Source organism: Astatotilapia calliptera, chromosome 7 (genome assembly GCF_900246225.1).
Source record: "Astatotilapia calliptera chromosome 7, fAstCal1.2, whole genome shotgun sequence".
Classification (NCBI taxonomy): Eukaryota; Metazoa; Chordata; class Actinopteri; order Cichliformes; family Cichlidae; genus Astatotilapia; species Astatotilapia calliptera.
Genome location: NC_039308.1, coordinates 27,813,949 through 27,833,666, shown reverse-complemented (window position 1 = coordinate 27,833,666; position 19,718 = coordinate 27,813,949). Strand labels below are relative to the sequence as shown.

At 41.3% G+C, this 19,718-nt stretch overlaps 1 protein-coding gene across 1 annotated transcript; it reads left to right on the top strand.

Moving 5' to 3' along the window:
* Positions 1–7,142: 7,142 nt before the first annotated feature.
* Positions 7,143–19,641, top strand: LOC113025928 (ras-GEF domain-containing family member 1B-B-like). The gene is made up of 14 exons (XM_026174188.1): positions 7,143–7,374; positions 12,694–13,233; positions 13,360–13,482; positions 13,887–14,024; positions 14,159–14,374; positions 14,552–14,626; positions 16,996–17,088; positions 17,244–17,346; positions 17,435–17,514; positions 17,674–17,769; positions 17,858–17,953; positions 18,145–18,268; positions 18,382–18,454; positions 18,565–19,641. The coding sequence occupies exons 2-14, from the start codon at positions 12,700–12,702 to the stop codon at positions 18,596–18,598; spliced, it is 1,785 nt and encodes a 594-aa protein (XP_026029973.1). The 5' UTR covers positions 7,143–7,374; positions 12,694–12,699; the 3' UTR covers positions 18,599–19,641.
* The last annotated feature ends 77 nt before the right edge of the window (positions 19,642–19,718 follow it).

The following is a 19,718-nucleotide window of genomic DNA, read 5'->3' as shown; positions in this document are numbered from 1 at the left end:
CATGTTTCAATGAACCACTGCACCCATTTCCCATTAAACCAAATATTAAGAAACAAATGGTGGCTCAAGTCTGTTGCACATTTCATATAATTATCTGTGCACTGATTTACTTTTTCGTTGTAGCTTTTGGCAGAACGTTTTACCTGATGAGAATTATGTAACGTGGGTTCATCCGCTTTTCCCATGTCTTTTCACAGGTACATGCTGTGTTTTTATAAGCTGCCTAAAATGTGTGCACACGCATATTATGAATGATTTGTTATGTTCACAGACATTTTATCAGACACTTGTGGTATACAATAACAACAATAAGCAAATGTAGGTCAGCGTAAGGATATTAACTTCTCTACTGAAAAAGGATGTAAGGTGCGCCTGTGTGGACATGGGTCATGTGTTTAAATGTGTACCTCCCATCCTAGGAGGATATCTGTGTGTGTGACATGGAAGTTGAGGGCACATCCAGGAAACAGTCCCTCTGTCTTTAAACCATCCATCAGCAGAGAGTTCCACAGAAAGAGCCAGACAGGTCAAAAGAGAAAGATGGGGGAGTCTCATTGAAAGATCAGGCAATTTACCCCTCAAATTTGCTGCTTTATCTTTAATTTAAGCAACTTAAAACAGTTGATTCACACTAAGGATGGAAATGCACCAACTAAATTTTGGTTTCCTCTTTTTTGCATGGGTTATATAACCAGGTGACAACAAAACTCCTTTTTTTCTCATGAGCTGTTGTGTATTTTCAAACAGTGAGAACAAAATCCGTGCCAAGTGTAGAAAACGCCAAAAACACAAAAAGTTAGGGGAATGAGGGGACAGTCATTTTCCTTTCTCTTGATTTAATGCCTCATCGGGCGTTTGTAACTGTGCTCGACAGCAGGAGAAAGCACACACAGATGACGACTGACGTTTGAACCTTAGTCATCCGTTACATAATCAAACACCTGCATTTCCCTTGTTCTTTCAATATTTAAAGGCCAATAAAAAAAATATGAACAGAAGAATGAGACATTACATATGCTGCAAAAGTTGGCGTGTTTCCACAGATCGGCCATGTGACTCATAATGGAGTCTCTGATCAGCAGGTTCTGTCATTACTGTTCCCGTGGGTGAAAATGATCCCCTTTCTCTCGTCTCAGCGTCGCTATAGGAACGCTGTTTGAAGGTCACAAGGTCTAAGAGAAAGACGGATCACTTCAAGGAAAGGACGGCGCAGTATGAGAGAGGGGTGGGACAACGAGCCCATGCAGGACTTGTGGCAGGGAGGGGGTGCATGCATTAGGGTTTTGTTTCTCTTCTTTTTATAGGACTGGGGAATGATGAAGAGTGAATCAGCTCATCTAAACGGTGACTCACATACTCATGTGCTTTCTAGAAGTCAAAACATCATTAAAACCGATTTGAGGCCTGTTGATTTGGCTGATTGACAAAAGCATACAATCGGTGTTGTTCTTCATTATCTGTGCGCAAAGGACAAGAAACTAAAACACTGGTGTCCTGAGGGGTTTGCTTTGGGATTTCGTGCTGTTGGGGCTGATATACAATCACAGTAAGAATGTGGTCAAACTTGTACAGTTTTCTACGTACGCCCTCGGACAAAGGTTTTCTTTTTGCTGATTATGTGGTCCTATTGTCTTCACTGAGCAATGAAGGCAATCAGTTTCCAGCTGAGTGCAGCGTTGCTGGGATGTGCATCAGCACCTCTGAGCACGAGCCCATGGTTCTCAGACGGAAATGGGTGTATTGCCTGCTCCACCCGGCTTAAGGAGGAGTTGTTTCCTCAAGTCAAGCATTTCAAGTACATCAGAGGTCTTGAGATTGAACATACGGCAGATCCAAGGAGCGTCTGCAAAGACACCGTACGGGTTTTTGTGTTGACAGCAGCGCTGAACCCAGCAGCAAACCTGTCGATTGACTAGTTGATCAACATTCACCAGTGCTTTCACCAGTGGCCTCAGGCTGTGGGGCGGTTCCCAAAACAAGCAGCAGATATCAGCTTCCCCTGAAGGGTGTCTGGGGTGACCTTTAGTGACAAGGTGAGAAGATCAGGCATCTAGAGGGGACTTATTTTAGATCTGCAGCAGGAGAAGTGGTTCAGGGATCTGATGGGGATGCCTCCCAGGTGAGGTGTTTCAGACATTTCAATGGGGAGGAGACATATCCAGGATTCACTGATAGATTATATCTCAATGCTGGCTTGGGAACTTGGTGGTAAAAACAGCTGAAGAGAGTGGTGGTACAGCTCTGCAGAGACTGCCGGCACTGGGACTTGGAACTGGATAAGCAGCAGAAAATGAACAGCTTCATGGATGGATGTGCACTCTCCACAGTTTACAAGATTCTACACACTTCTGAAGCCAGAAAAGGGAAAGTAGTGAAATCTGTAGTTTAGCTTACATATTTACTGCTGCACTGTTTTTCTGCCTTTTTTCCTTTGGCATACTTAAAAACACAGATAATTGGAAAACATATTGTCTCCAGACAGGGTCAAGGGGCTTCCAGTAGCTGAGTCAGACCTCTTACTGGAAGCCTATGAGTAACCCATCTCCCCCCCCCCCCCCCCCCCCCCCCAATCCACTCCTCTGTCGCTTCCCCTCCCCTCATATAGTCTACTTATCACCACTATTTATAACCTCTGCTGTCTTCAAGCTTGCTTGTCACAAGCATAAGTGCAAAACACAGACAGGACGTGTTTAAAATTCTTTTCTTCTTCACTGAACTCCTGCTTTTTATATATCTGCAGCATACAACTCCACACATTCCTCAGAGAAAGAATGTCACCATAAAAGCTTCCCACCCATTTGCCCCCAAGACCCATTATACTCAACCCCTCCCCCAGTTTTTGAGCTCTCCCCTTTCTTTATTCCCCCCTTTCCCGAACAGTAATGATCTCACCCAGCTGTCACTGCGTAATCACACCCACACTCAGTGCGACACACAGGTTTGCTTCTGGTGGCGGCTGACATCACTTGTTTTGAACCCTGTCACCGTTTCCCCGAAATCCAAAACACGATGTTTTTTTGAACACACGTGTTTAAATGATTTAATCTTAAATAATATTCTCTTGGTCACATTTGAAGGTGGTTATTATAGCTTTTGTAAAAGTTTGTGTTGTAAAAGTTGTACAAATAAGCAGGATTAAATCGGATTTAAGGGTAAATTGAGACTATTTAGTGAAATTACTCCCAGGTCACACAGAACTGTGCCCTAGAAAACTCTGTATGAACCTTTACATGAAATGAGGGCCTCACCTGTAAGACGTGCAATCCAATCTTTTCATTTTACCTTTGCCTGTTCTCCTAATCATGATTTTGATGTCAATGTGATGTGAGGAACATCTGTTGCTTTGTCTGCCTACATGTCATGGCAAGTAATTTTCTTGAAGCCCATGGATGACATCCACTTTATTTATGCATTTGATGTATCTTCCCATGTGTTAACATGTTCAAACAAACCACTGCAGATCATTTATTGGGCCAATAATACCCAATAAATGATCTGCAGGCCTAAGTCTGGCCCTGCAGCTCATTTGCATCCCGCTTGTCCGCTCACACTGTCACTTACTTTTAGACAGTTAGGTAACTAAAATCAGTGTATGTAAAACAGAAAGACATTTGTGACGTTATGATCAGATGCCAGGATACGTGGCTGCCAGTTTACTGAATAATCAAATCCTGAACACTTTATAACCACTTCTTCAGGTTAATCGTATTTGCATTGACGTCGTCCACTCTGACAGGAAGTCTTCCTTAACAACACTCCAGCATCAGTGGGCGTCAAGTAGTCAACTGCAAAGCCAAATCTAATGAGAGCTGTCACTGAGCAATGCAAAGGTCAAGTATCAAGGCAAAAAGATGCATGTGCACACACATGCATGAGAGCGTAGTTGTGCTTCAGTCTCAGATGAACTGATGAGCCGGAAGCGGTGCACTTGGGTGCCTGGTGTAGGAGTTGGGTTATTGAAATGAGAAGACCCCGCAGCCTGAAAGACTCAGCTATTCTTGCCTGAATGGTGATGTGTCAGAATGTAAGAGGCGTCAGTGATCAAAAAATGAGCGCCACCCACAACCCGAAGGCCCGGCTGTGCTGCAAGTCTAAAGCTGGTGTTTATGTAATTTGACGTTTATGCAATGAAAATGATCGGACTGAGCTGAGGTGGATGCAGCAGTGCCTCGAGGGGGTGGCTGTGGAGTGCACCCACCTTGCTTTAATTACCATATTTCAGAGGAAATTTGACCGTTTGAGGGCGAGTAGTATATATATTTAGAGTATATTCTAAACATTTAGAAAAAGAGAAGAAGGTGCACTCTGTTGAAGTCTGAATTTTGTTTTCTTTGACCGTGCTGCATGTGGTATTCCTGTTGTTACATCACAATGTTATTTTTCTTGTTTTCTCTTCAATTTAAGGATAACTTTGTGCCATGGGTTGAGTAATGTCTCCAATCTTTTGTGGGTTGTGAAATTCTTTCAAAATCTTATTGTATGAGATTGAGTAAATACTACCACTGAGTGTCAACAACTGTGTTTAGTTTAAATTTAGTCAATTCAGCTGCAGTTTAAGGGCTTTGCAGAACTGCAGGTTTGGCTTTTGTGTCGAGTAAAAGTAAAAGTGTTCTCATTATAACACCTTTACATGCATGATAATGATTAAAAGAGGCATTAAAGGTTAGTAGCTAGACTAATGCTAGAACATAAGAACAAAAGTTACCCAAAAGTGAGTTTACAAAGATGAGTTTTTAGCTGATTTTTAAAAGTGATCACTGAGTAATTGTAAACTTTGACATGTACTCTGCCCTTGTATCTTGCACAGCCAGTAGGCCATGATCACCATGACCTCAGGGACCTGCTAAGGATGTATAAATGTAAAACTTCACTGATGTATGCTGGTGCTTGTCCATGCGAAGCTCTAATAGCTAAAAACCAGAAACTTAAAATGGACTCTCAAGTAAATGGGAACAAAGTGAACCTGAATTAGCAATTCTGTGACATGTGAGTTCTTAGAAAACTGAGTCAGAAGCCTCGCAGTAGTGTTTTGAAAAACCTGCAGACGTTCCAAGGAAGCTTTTTTAAGACAAGCGAACAATGAACCACAATGACTGAGGTGTGATGAAATAAAGGCATGAATAACAATTTCCATTTCAGAGCGTGACGTGTTGGAAATCAACTTGCCAGTATTTCTTAAATGATAAAAGCAAGAGTGAACCAGAAATTTAATTTTAAACCTGAACATCCAGAGTGAAAGGTGAAAACAAAAGCTACTCCAAGGTTCCTGACAGAAGATTTGGCAAAAGTGGAACGAATCTGTCAGGTACACAAGTAAGGACTTCTGTTTTCTCTTCATGAAGTTGGAGAAAACTTCTTGAATGTAAATGTCTTTAAAAGGACTCAGAATGGGCTGAAGAGGGAGCAGATATAACATAAAAAACGAGGTCCCCGAAACAGAACCTTGTGGCACACCATAAGCAAAAAAAGTGGAAGAGGACTTGCACCTAAAAGCAGCCACAGAAAAGGATTGTTCAGACCGATATGAAGAGACCCACTCCAAGGTAAAAAGTATCAAAGGCAGAGATCAGGTCCAGCATCGCTAAAACAGAACATTTTTCTGCATCATTTCACATCAAGATGTCTAAGAAAAGATGTTTCAGTGGAACGAGCAGTGGAATGTATTTGTATAGAGCAAATGAAAGCTGCTTTTTAGCTGTTTTTTAAAATCTTAGGGGGGAAAAAGACTCATTTTGAAATTGGTCTGCAACTGCTAAGACGTGAAGGGTAAAGCTTGTTTGTTTGTTTTTAAACTGGGTGGATAACCATATTCTTAAAATAAGCAGGGAGTTGACTAGACACCAGTGTTACGTATATTACAGCACACAGGGACCTATGAACAAGAATTCAGGTGAAATGTCGCAACAGTAGAAAGATGCTTTTATCAAGTCAAATAATTTGACCAGATCAGCTAAGTAAGAAAGTTTGCAACATTCCTTTGAAGAAAATGAGAAAAGCAGGTAGACCAGAAGCGACAATACCACTGATAGAGTCAAATAACACATTTGGGTTACCTCTGCTCTTTGAAACCAAGTTTGACAATTCTTTCATCTCTTAGTGAAGTGCTGACAGAAACTAAAATATCCTTTAAATGAACGACATGAACACTTTAAACAGAGAATAGTCTCATATATCCCAGGAGAAGGTTTAAAATAGGGGCTAATCAAATTTTAAAGAACATATTTCATCTCAAACAGAAAGACAGTGATCAGTAACAAAAGTTTTCGAGAGATCAACATTGTTATTAATTGTTAATAAGTCCCCCTCTCAGCCACATTGCCACACACTTTTGCAGTTTTCTTCTCTCTTTTGTTTTTTTTTGCAAAAGATTACATAATGCTGCTTGTTACAGATCATATGTACAAGTAGTCCATGTCAGCTTATTTGACAAATATTTATACATTATCCTATTGTACCCAGCTATTAAATAAACACAAATGTTGATTATGGTTCACAAAAATGAAATTAACAGAATATTGTTACAATGCCAGTGATTTTTTTTTCCTCCTTTGCTGTAGGGAGGAGCCAAGATTTTCCTCCATGCAGGAAAATCCCTGGTTTTGCTTCCAAGATGCCAGATGAAGAATCGAAAGTATCAAACTATAGAGAATTGGTAATACAGGAGCCAATGTCAGCAAACAATCTGACCACTCCACACAGATTTCCGTACAGTACTGAAATAAATGGCAACATTTGGCAGGTAGGAAAAAGTGAAACCAAGTGCTCTGAGTAACACATACTATCCAATTCATGAAATATATAAGCCCTACAGAAACACAAACAAAACACTATTCAGGGATTTTTTGTCTTATATTTTAAGTCACTAAGACCAGCATAAAGCCACACACACTAACACATTCCCGACGGAAACCGTATACCTTCCATATTTCAGCTCTCCAACAAAAACACTCGCTGCAAGGCTTCACTCGAAAAGACAGAACTTAGATGGAGAGGGAGTCAGCCAATCAGAACTTGGGAGATTTTTGATTTTTTGACCCCTTTTCTGTGATTGGGCCTAGTCGCCACCCGCCCCCTTGCGTTGATTGGTCAGTTTTCCCGGCTCTGTGGAAGTCATTTGAATACGTCTGGCTTTGTGGGTTATTGCGAGCTTTTGCTTGTTCAAATACTCAATGAAGCAAGAGCGGAGACAGACAGTGGAGAAGAGCACTGCATGGACTCACAGCAGCTAAAAGATTTCCCTGTTTGTTACACGTTTAGCGTCTCCTCGACGTGAGAAAGACTCGAAGTAGCGTGGAAAACCTTTTTCCTTTTAATTTTCTCAAAGGTTACTGGCAGAGACACAGTATTTGGACGCTGAGTAGCACCGTTTCAGAGGTGAGTTGTTTGGAGTGTTGCTTATGTGGATTTTTCGAGAAACGATATACTACTATTTATTCATTTTGTGATAATAAAACCATTTTTGCTATTGAAATATAAATAGATAACTTTCGCATAGGCATAATCGAGTTATAGAAATGCCTTTTCTTGCGCAAAAGTTGATTAAAGTTTCCTAGTTTTTTTATTATTATTTTAAAAACGTATTTACTTCATATAATATTTTAAAGTGATCTATATCTGATGAACTATTTTCTCTCTAAACGCCCAGTTTCACTCCCGACCTGTTGTTGTTGTTGTTGTTGTTGTTGTTGTTGTGCCACCCATAGGAGTATATAATTAGGCTGGTTGTCAGACTCAAACGAGCATTACTCACCAGCACCTGCGATGGGACCATGCTTGCACAGCATGACTTTTTCACAGTCAGCTTTTACTTTTAGTGTGTTATGACTCAGTCTGAACCCCATCATGCTAACCAGGCATGCTGGGCTGGTTTATATGTGTGTGTGTGTAACAGATTGTGTGAGTGTGTCTGTAGGGAAAAGAAGAAAGAATGGCAGAAAAAAAATGTGTGTGCTGCTGGCCAAGGAAAAAGCCTCCACACACTTCTACACAAACCCACAGGCACTTAAAAGAATGTCAGTACTCTGTGAGCTTGTGAAGCTGCTTAAATAAATCTCACATTAAATAGCTAAACTAATTTAATTATTAACCGAGGCGGTCTGAAGGGTGCCAGCAACATTTGAGTCTTTGGAACTACCTCAAAGTCAACTTACTCCAAGTTAAAATTAAATGCTGACATCTGTGTGTTGTGCAGAGGTTGGAAGTCAACCCCTCCATCCCCAAAAAAGCTTATGTTTAATATAGCTTTGTAGTAGTGTTTATCCTTTCTGGCTGTAGGTTAATACTGTACTAGCCTACCAGATGATACGGGAGACAGGTGTGTGTATTTGTATGAAAGTGCATCCCTGAATCCATTGTGTTTGGAAATAAAAGAAGACAACAGGCTCATAAGTGGTTGAGCCCTGTTGTGCGTATCTCTCCTGTCGATCTGAGTCTGGTATTTTTGTCTGGCTCTGTTTGCCTATCTATCAGATTTTTAAACCAGGCACCGGGTCCCAGCCTCTGGTGTTTTGCTGTGGGCCTCCCCTGACCTGCACACTTCCTTGCGCCACATTTGTTTGGACACTAGGGCTGTTTCCTCCTACTTTGGTTTGGCAATTTGGTTGGTACTTTGATGACGTGTGACTTTGCTTTCCTGCACTCAGAATGCAATCCTGAAGCACTATAGGTTGGAGCTTCTGATGCTTGGACGGCCAAGCAGAACAAAACAACATCTGGACAAAGATATAAAGAATTTCATCAAGTAGGCTTTTTCTGTAATTGAAAAAACCCCCAAAGTCAATGTGTCAGACAATTTTTACCTAAAGGGATTTGAAAATCTATTTCATACCCAAAAAACAGATCTATCCTCCCTTTAAAATCACTGCATGTGTCTTGATTTTCACTACTGATGTATCCTAAGTCCTTGTCATGTCCCCATGAACACATTTAAAAAATTTTCCTGCGCAGAACACATGAAGGCATCTTGGTCCATTGGCATGCTGCATTTATGGGGCTGTTTGAAAATTAAAATCTGACATGGAGGAGCAGTAGAATGTTCTTCACACCGAATGTATTGCTGCAGGGGAGACCTGCAGCAATACATTTTGTATTTTATTTCAACTTATTTCAACATCTGTCCAGTCTTATAATCTTTAAAAGGTTCAGTTTGCTGACTTCTGAGGTGCTCAATCATAAAAAATTAAAAGAAGCATTAAATCATTAGAGAGCCATCTTATTTTTCTACGATATTATGTTATGAGGTGAAGTTACTAGTCCTCCCACGTAAATCGACAAATCATCAGTGACATCATTGTACAGCGTCTCTTTAAAAGGTTAACTCTTGTACACGCAAGCCACAAATAAGTGTCATGAGCACAGTCTGAACTTTGGCCTCATTATTGATAACGATAATCCCGGCTGTCAGGAGTTTCCTCCAGACTGTCATGCTTCTCTCACTCACCCACCTTGTCTGTTGTAGCTCATTAGTGTCAAAGTACATTGGGTACAAAGTAGAAGTAAGATAGCATTGCAGTACATTGACATCTTAACACTCTCACAAATAGTTTTATGGATCCTCTTATCAGGCGCAGGCTCTGCCTTCAGCTTACTCCGCTGCTCCTCTCATGAAACCATTTTTATGGGTATACACTTTATGGGTATATAAACTTTGCAGAAGACAAGGTGCTAATTTAGAAAACGTGGCTGTTGTTTTCTTGCTACTGACCAGCTGCTTAAAGTCTTCGAATTTTATTAGATGTTTTTTTTTTTTTTTTTTTTTTAAAAGCAGGAGTCAAACAAACCCCTGTCTCATCTAAGCTAAGGCAGTTGGTCCAGGCTGTTCTGAGGTCAGTATCTTGTAGCTTTTATTTTGTATGAATAAAGCGATCTCTACTAAGGTCAGTAAATGGGTTTCAATATGCTCTTTTATTGAAGTCATAAACAAAAAGTCTTGTCCTTGTTTAAGCCTGGCAGATTATTATTTGTGACTTCGCTATAATAAGAGGTCCCACCTTAGAGAAGAATGAGTAAAGTCTGCTTTTCTGGTTTGACTGATGTAAAAATGATCCCAGGCTCGGCTCACGCAGAGGCTGGGCGTCGTATAACCTGACAGCGGAGACCAGAGTGTGTGAAAGCTGCTGTGTGTGTCTGATCTGCTGGGATCTGCTCTGATCTCTTCCTGTGGGTCTTTGTGTGGTTGTTAATGCCATGACAGGATAGATAATGCTTCTATTGTTGAAGACCTCCTCCCCTGCCCCGTCCCCCTCCTCCTGTAGGGCACAGCATTGCTAGGTGTACTCTTTAAAACCACATTAAATGGTTTTAGAAAAAAGTATTCTGACAACGCCTTCAGATTCATTAAAAGCCAGACATGGGCAGCTTTCATGTACAGAAGACCTTTTTAAATCCGCCGAATTGGCTTGTCTTGTTGATGCAGCGCGAGCACGTTTTATTGGTGTAAATCCATTAGTGGATGAGATTTTCCTGCTGCACCATCAAAAGTTCAATTTGTTTTAACCATTTCATGACATTTTAGCCAATGGGCGCTGCAGTCTTGTTTCGATGCCAGCTGGTAAGAAAATGCACAGACGTGCAAGCCCTTAGGATTTTTAACGGTCTAGTACAAAAGTGGTTTTCTTGGTAAAAATGTTCTTACATCACTGTACATTTTTTGCTTTTTCCTGTATTATTATATTCACATCAGTCTGCTTCTTAAGCCTGCAATCTTCAAAGTTTACAAACAAGAGAATATAAACAATGCTTTTAATATGAAATTATACTCCCAATGCCATCATTAAGTCATTCACGGAGAGTCCAACCTATGATTTAGAAAGAGTGCAATTGCAGTGCAGCAGCGGGGAAACCGCAACTATTCAAAGGGTCAACTTTTCAGGAAGTCCGTGTGGAAAAACACAGGATTGTTTTCCAATTTCTTAGTTTTCCCCCTTTGCACAAGGTCACCTTCCAATGCAAACAGAAGGACAAAAGGCATCTACACTGGAGTAAATATTACTCAGAGGACTCTTATCTCAACTTCACCACCGCAGCCATGCTTTTCCAGATTGCGTTTGTAATTCGAGGAAGGTAAAGACACCGTAATCTCTAACTAAGTTAGAAGAAGAACAGCAGGCTGAGATCACAGAGTTCAAAAGATGGTTTGGCACTGGACTGGCTTACACTGGCAACATGCCAAACGCTGTGGTATATGTGTGCGTGTGTGTGTGTGTGTGTGTGTGTGTGTGTGTGTGTGTGTGTGTGCATCGTTCAAGCCATCATTTGTTTGTGTGTGTGTTTGGATTATACCGGCATGGGGCTAGGCGCCATTGTGGACAAGGGTGTGTGTGTGCGTAAGATGTTGGCTCAGGCAGACACTCCTCTGTCGGCACTGTGATGGACAAACAAAAGTCTGCTGGATTCCTGCAGGGTTTTGTTTCTGGCACAGTATATGTGCATTGCTCATATGTAACTGTGTGTGGCTCGCTTATGCTGACATGTGGTGCCAAGACAGACAACAGTAGCAGGATAAAAATGGCTCCAGAGTTAAAGCACGCCTCGGTGGTGATCTGGGATCAGCTTACCCAACTCAAATCCAATTATATTAACCATTAAGACAAAGGGTGGGGGGATCACTGCTGTTGTGTCATCTGGCAGGTTGTTGTTGTGAGTATAAGCTGATTTGTAGAAATTTTCACCAACAAATGACTTTCTCCAAGCTGTAAATTTCCAAAGGAGAAATGTTTGTGTTCAGAACCAGAAAGTATAGACAGAGGAGGGATAAAATTATGTGATTAAGTATAATTCTTTTCACAGACATCCCTAAGTCTTTCCTTTGCGTGATGGAGTTGCTTAAACGTATTTTCACAACACTCGGCTTCCCAGAGAGACGGGCAGGCTAACGCAGTAAGACGCTGCAAGAGACACTAGTCACGATTTTGTGACTTCAAGTTGACTATAAAAGGATTGGTCTGTTGACAACTGTTGGGAAACCTTTGGGAAATCATGGATTAGCTGATCAACGAAAGAAACTGCATCATAATTATTCTTTAAAACTGGCTTGTGCAATGGAGTTATAATTTTTGATGGTTGATTGGACTTAGACACTGCAGTAAGGGTAAGGAGAAAGAAAATGAAAACAAAGATCTGCTTTAATTCAATCACAGAAGCCTTTCTACTTCATTCAACACCTACATGTCTGGTATTATAACTTGTCAGGATTTGTTTGAATAATGCAAAGTGTCACTTTGAAAGCCTCTGTTTCTACAAACTAAATGCAATGTTTTATTTTTATTGGGCCTCTTCCTGTGCCGTCCACTGTTTCAGATACCCGGGGAAACCTACTGATTGTTGCTCTTTTCCTGTTTAGGCTGTGCAATCATCTCTTAATTTTCCTGGGATATTTCATACCCAGTTCCAGAAAGATTGGCTTTAGAATGAGGTTTCAGGAAGCAAATCTAAATTATCTTTTTAAAAAAAAGAAAAAAAAGAAACCCTCCCTGTTGCCTGTTTATCATATCTGGCTTATTGGGAATCTTTAAATTGGCTGGAAGATGTATCTTCATGTGAATTATGAAAAACATTTATTCAAGATTGCATGTTATCCATCATGTATTTCTCAGCTGACTGAGAAAATGTATTATCATGTCATGAAATTGCATATAAATAGTCTGTTAATCTTTATTTCTCAACCCTAACCTACTCCTTGTATGTTTTGTAAAGGTCATCATGCCTCCAACAACGCCATATGCTGGGAAGTTCAGCTCCTGCGTCCCTTACAGCAGCAATGCCAACCACCAACAACCTACGAGCCCGTACCGGAGCAGCACTGTCCCGAAACCTGCGAGGGAGAACATCTACAACGGCGCCTACTCGGTTGGAGAGAACCCCTACGACATACCTCAGCCTCACAGCGGGGCTTATCGGAGCGCCTCTGTCTCCTCTGTGAATGCGAAGGAGCATCATTACACCAGCTGCGCTCTGTCTGAAAACCCATACTCCTCGCCGCAGCCTTACAGCCCTCGCCAGCACAGCACTTCCTGTCCAGGCCGCGCACATCGCCACACGAGCGGCAGCAGCGGCAGCAGCAGCGACCAGTCCTGTCGTAACAACAACAACGTAGCTGCGGCGAAAGCGCGGTTTTACGGACACGGCGTCACCACCAGCTACGGGGAGATGTGTTACCATGACAATAGCTTGGTGTCTGCATCTCTTGAGGCTCTGATCCAGCACCTGGTTCCCACAGTGGACTACTACCCTGACGTACGTTACAGGAAACATGGTCTTTTTGTGAGAAACGGAGTGGTCTAGAATAGACGAGTCTGAGAAAAGAGGTCGGCTGTCCTGGCTGTGTTGACCTTTCTCTTCTTGTTCTTTCCTCCTCATCAGAGGTCGTATGTGTTCACTTTCCTGCTGAGTTCACGCCTCTTCCTCCCCCCCTACGAGCTCATGACGAGGGTTTGTCACCTGTGTGTGGAGCAGCAGCGGTCTGGAGATGCCCTGCTGGATAAGGTGGGCTGGCAACACACACACACACACACACAGGGCTATAATTTGCTTCTCTTCTCGTCACACTCACTCTCTGCTCCCACACAACCTTCCACCCACTATAAAATCCACAAGCTCGCTCACCCACATGCTTCTTTCTGAGAGAAAGTATTTATCTGTTTTTTTTTTTTTGCCCAAGCAAATAAAATCCAGGCAAGGGAACACTCGGAAACAGAAACTGCAAAGATAAAATAAATAATGGCAGAATATGCTCTTAGAAAAACAGCGAGCTGTGGCTACTCTTGCGTGTTTTAAAAGATATGAGGGCCATGCCGTTTAGATTATTGACCAGAGAGAGATTTACTCATAAGATAAATCAAATCATGCCTGCCTGAGTGTCACTTAGTGCGCCATCTGATGGTTTTCAGATTCGTTTCCGTGAGGTGGCCCCTAAGCTGGTGCAGCTGCTGACCGAGTGGACTGAGACGTTTCCATACGACTTCAGGGACGAGAGGATGATGCGCTGCCTGAAAGACATGACGCTTCACGTGGCCCGAGGGGACGAGGTTAGCGTTCAGAGCTCCTGTAGTTAAAACTTCTCATGCAATGAATTTGCAGTAATTCAACATAAATATCTCAAGTTCATTCTCACCTCCCTGTCATAGTTTTCATTATTTGTGCTGTCTGTGTCACGCTGCAGTACTCTTGGCGAGCCATGCAGCAGATGACCCAGCGTCTTATCAAACGCCTCTCTGCCCTCGGCCAATACGAGGAGGCTGTGGCAGCGCTCAATGTGGTGGCAATGGAGCGTCCCGCTTCCTTGAAGAGCAAGCAAGCATCGGCTCAGCGGAGCGACGTACTGAGCGTGTGCGACGATCCCTTCGTCCTCGCCCAGCAGCTTACACACATTGAACTGGTAGGAAGTTGGCGTTAAAACTTGGGTGCCTGTGCTTATTATCGGATTCTGTAGAGAGAAATTTTTTTCACTCCTTCAAAGCACGTCTGTAGATTATATTAATGAGCTTTTATGATTGTCTGTCTTATGCTATTGTCATTGTCTTAATTGTTTTTATGTTCTGTTTTCTGCCCTCAGGACCGACTGAGTTTTATTGGTCCCGAGGAGTTCATCCAGACGTTTGCCATGAAGGATCCTCTGGAGAACCATAAGGTACACTTGAGTTTGAATGAAAAAACGCTTAGCTTAGCTCTACCTCCAGCGTTTTAGATCGAGTTTTGGACAAACAGCTCACAAAAATTCCCATCTTCTCACTCAGGAACTTGCAGGCTCAGGTTTACTTTTCATTTCATTATTTGCTTTTTTCCTTTTGAACTTCTACATGATAAAACTGGAGACATGAGGAGCTTGTGCAAAGTCATATAAATGAATCTCATTCCAGTCACAATTAGCAGATAGATCTAACAGCTACGGCTTGCTGCGTGCAGTTTTACTGTGTAAAGACGGCTTGAAAATACAGTAACATGACCTCTTTATAATTATCAGCATCAAAGGACTGCAGACGATTGCAGTTATTTTGAGTCAATTTTTATTGTTTTGATTTGAAGTATATTCTAGGCCTGCTTTGGGTGTAATTTGTGGTCTGCTTCAGTTGAAGTAAATATGCTTTGGAAACCACATCAGAGAATCTACTGGCAGATAGATAACAATTTGTGCAGTGTTATTTTTAACATAGCTCAGACACAGTATGAAAAAGTCCTTTTGCATATGTCTAAGTGAATCTGAGGGACCTGTAAGTGAGCTGAAGGGTCGTATTCAATCACTGCTGCTGGGAACAAGTGCTCACCCACTGTTTGTAGCCGTGCTCCAACCAGTGCTGTGCCAGTTATATAAGACCCACTTTGTATAAAAGAGCAGTTGAGTCAGCGAAAGGGGTCCTGAAGTGTAGAAGGGGAAGTTTGGAGTGGAGTGGGCTGTCGCTGTTGTGTAAGCATTTAATAGAGCCATGAATCTCTGAGATTACATCATCACGGACAAGTCAAATTTATTTATACAGAGCTTTTATAATGTTTGTTTACATAAAAGGGCCTCTGAGAAACAAGTTCTCCACAGAGTGTCCTTATAAAAAAACAAAAAAACAAAAGGCACCAAAGTAGATGTAAATGAGATGAAAATAACAAGCAGACACGTCACAGGCTTCAGTGCAGGTCCAGAGGTTGTGTGGGTGTGAAGGCTAACAGGATCCATTAGCAAAGGAAATTATAGAGGAGCAGCAGTCTGTCTCCTTCTATTTCTGATTTATAAAATAATTTATTGGCTAACCTTAAGAAGATTATGCCGATGATGCTGAATCTCAGGGAACAAATATTAATAGAAGACCAACAAGTAGCCAAAAGGTACATGGAAACATTAGCTTGACTGATATGAGGAAAAAGTAAAACAAAGCGGAAATTAAAACCTAATTAAAGAATTGAGCAGACCTACCTCCGAGCAGAAACCTCAATAACAAAAGGGTATTTTATTAGATAATTAAAATAGATAAGATCTATAGAAAACATATATTTGAAAGATTGTTAAGTTTGTCTGTAGTTGAAGTTGTTGGCTATCTGTGGATAAACATTGTCAGTAAAAGAAAAACAGATACACAGTAACCAATTACTTTAGAAGCATGGAAGAAGCTGGAAAGTGTTAGCTATGGCAGTATAACTAGCTTAGCGTATGAGTTGAATTATTAGCTAAAGATAATAGATAAACACTGGATATAGCTCACTAAGATTATGCTAAAAGGTGGAGATTACTAGCTAAATGGAAACTTAAATAGCTAGGTAAAATCTAGTATAAGAGATTGTTGGTTAAAGCTGTGGATAACCTGTTGAAATTTTCAGTTACAGAAATTGATAAAATGCAAATGTTAATCATGCCTTAAATTTAAACAGAGGGCAAACATTAAAATAATAAGCCAAAAGCTTTGGTTAAATGCCGCGGACCGTTTGCTAGCTAAAAATGATAGATGATGAGCTGAAAGTAGTACAGATATAATTTAACCTCCTAGGACCTGGCATCCACATATGTGGACATCACATTTTGGGTTATTTAGACCAAAATACAAAATTTTGCTCTACAAGGGCCTGATATCCACTTACAAGGACAATATACTGCTAGTGTTCTATCGAAATTTTAAACGAATATCCTCATATGTGGCTCTGATTTTTCTTAGAAGGAAAAATCTGGTAATACAAAAATCTGGTAATTCTTTGTTTTTACATTCATCGGGTTCCTATCAGCCCAAATATCAAAGAGAAATTAAAAATGCATGCTGTGGAAGAGTTCGGGTCTTAGGAGGTTAATGTAAGTTCACATTTGAACGTGAGTGATGGAATTTATGAAGGTGTCAGAGCTTTAGGGGTCCATAAAATGAAAGAGATCTAAGTTCTAAGATCTCATTTAATTTCGAAATGGTCCTTTCTGTGACTCACAGTTTTAAATGTTTAACTTCTTTCAAAAATAATGAAATACAGACAAAAATGCACTCAGATCTAGACTTGTTCTTTGTTTTAATTATGCCATAATTTGTGTTTCAGGGTTTCTTTCGGAAACGTAAAACTAGCAACCTGGAAGCTTACGTCAGCTGGTTCAACAGACTGAGCTATCTTGTGGCCACTGAGATCTGTATGGTAAGTTGTTGTGATTCGTTTTGGACCAAGGAACGCCTTTGAATGCACAGCTGAACTACAAACCACTCTTAGATTCTTACTACACTCCAAAGGTGCATAATTTTGTACATATATTGAATTTGTACTGACCTGCTCTGTTTGTTCTCTCATTTAAGCCGATGAAGAAGAAACACAGAGCGCGGATCATAGAGTTCTTCATCGATGTTGCTCAGGAGTGTTTCAACATTGGAAACTTCAACTCTCTCATGGCCATCATCAGTGAGTATTTGACGGCACACATACAGCTCGTTGGCTCGATCTGACCCCGTAAGTGCTCTGCATTTACTCACCCTTTCTCTGTGTCCAGCTGGGATGAACATGAGTCCTGTCGCCAGACTGAAGAAAACCTGGAATAAAGTCAACACGGACAAGTTTGAAATTCTGGAGGTAAGGACAATTGGCATGCAGCAGTGAATCCTGTGTAGTGTAATGTAAACTTAAGATTTCAAGTTGCTCAGGATTTCAAACCCTCACCATGTGCAAACTTTAAGCATGCCTACACGGATTTGCGTTTGATGGCCGTCTCCTGTGTGTGCTCTCATTCAGCACCAGATGGACCCATCCAGTAACTTCAGTAACTACCGCACTGCGCTCCGCGGTGCTACCCAGAGGTCTGAGACCGCACACAGCAGCCAGGAGAAGGTGAGAGAGCACCTGGGATTTACTCTGAAAATAAAAAGCTCCAGGTGGTGAATGTGTACGTAAATGAGCTGGTGTGTTTCTCCTCCAGATTGTGATTCCTTTCTTCAGTCTCCTCATTAAAGACATCTACTTCCTGAATGAAGGCTGTGCCAGCAGGCTGCCCAATGGACACATCAACTTTGAGGTTAGGACACATTTCAGAAGATTATGTTGTTTAAAGGATTAAAAACGGTCAGATTTGTAGCAGTACAAGTTCAGGCTTTTACATGTGATGTTGTGACTCCCCCTTGTGGCTAAAAAGATCAATGCATTTTCCTTAATGATGCTTTTCTTTCATCTGCCCATTATAATCGATTGTACAATCTGTCTCCACAGAAACTCTGGGAGCTTGCAAAACAGGTGAGCGAGTTCCTGGTTTGGCGTCAGGTTGTTTGTCCGTTCGACAGAGAGCGGCGAATCCTTCAGTACCTTGTCACAACACCCATTTTCACCGAAGACGGTCAGTATTCAGTCTCCCCTGCGTTTTGGAGATGTCAATCATACAAATGTTTGCTATAGTTTGTCAGCTTTAGGAAACAAACAAAGCCATTATTGTTTATCTTATTGTTGCAGAGCTGCATCTGGCTTCATATGAGAGCGAAGGACCAGAGAACAACATGGAGAAAGACAGTCGCAGGTCACTTCGGTAGGTGTAGACATATGTGCACACACCCACATATCCCAAACATTGTACTAATGCAAAAAAGGGCAATTTTTGAGTGTAATAACACTGGTTACTTATCTTGTGTATTTTAGATCTTCGCTTCTCCATCGAGAGAATCGGACCTAAGGCCAGGGAAATCTCTGCTTTAAAGACTGAAATTGAATCAGGTGTCTTAAAGCTACAGGTTTCTCCGTTTTATAATATGGACACAGAAGATTCTTATGGTCACAGTTAAGATGTTGGACTTAAAACAAGCTGGGACCACATCCTGCCTATATTACTGTATTTGGGCTTTGAGATCACAAGGAGCACTCCACAGAACTCATTCCATAAAATTCATCCAGTGCCAAAGAAGCCCATTTTATGTTATTATTGTAACCTCTTTTCCAACAAGTCTTCATGGATTTAAATCATTTATGAAGCCAATGATTCTCAAGAAGAGCCTGGATCAGCTGTGCTGCTTCTGTAAAATCAGCCCCTTCCAAGGCGCTCAGAGAATATCAGACGACTGGCCAGAGGTCTGCAGACTGGGTTTATACCTCCAGCGGTTGCCACACTGGCCTCATATTGTGGATTGACTTACACGCTGAAGGGAAGGTTTCATCTCTAAACGAAGTCATCGTGGACCTAAATGAGTTTCAAAGCTACATTAACGCTCCTTGCCTGCAGATGTCCTTGCTGAGGACCACAGAGATTTGAAATCTCAAAGGAAAGGACTGACTTGCATCGATTTGCGTTATAAATAACGGGCTAACAGCTGCTTTTAAAAGTGGTGTTGCTGCTTGTCTTGTTGGATGCCTCAGTTTTAATGCTAACACCTCGAGCAGAACCTGCACCACATCCACTCCATTAGCTCCCACTTTGCACTGTCATTTGTTATCTTTGTGTAATGGAAGCTCATAATACGAGGCAGTACATCAGCAACATTATTCCAGCGTGCATTGACACGGTGCTTTTATCAACCACGTGCTATTCAGTGCTAAGCATTTTGTGATGTGCACACTTTGACTCTGGTGGTGATGCAAAACTGTGTAAGTGACAGCAACATAATAACCATGCAGACTACATCAAAATGCACTTCAGTGTGTTCTTGTGTAATATAGGCAACTTTCTATGCTATAGTATTAAGTCGTATTTTGTATCAAAAGGCTTTTTTTTTTTTTTTTTTAAATGTACTTTATTTGATGTTCTGCCAGGAGCTTGTTTTTTTTGGCTGGTTTTGTGTTAAGCTATCAAACACCAGTTT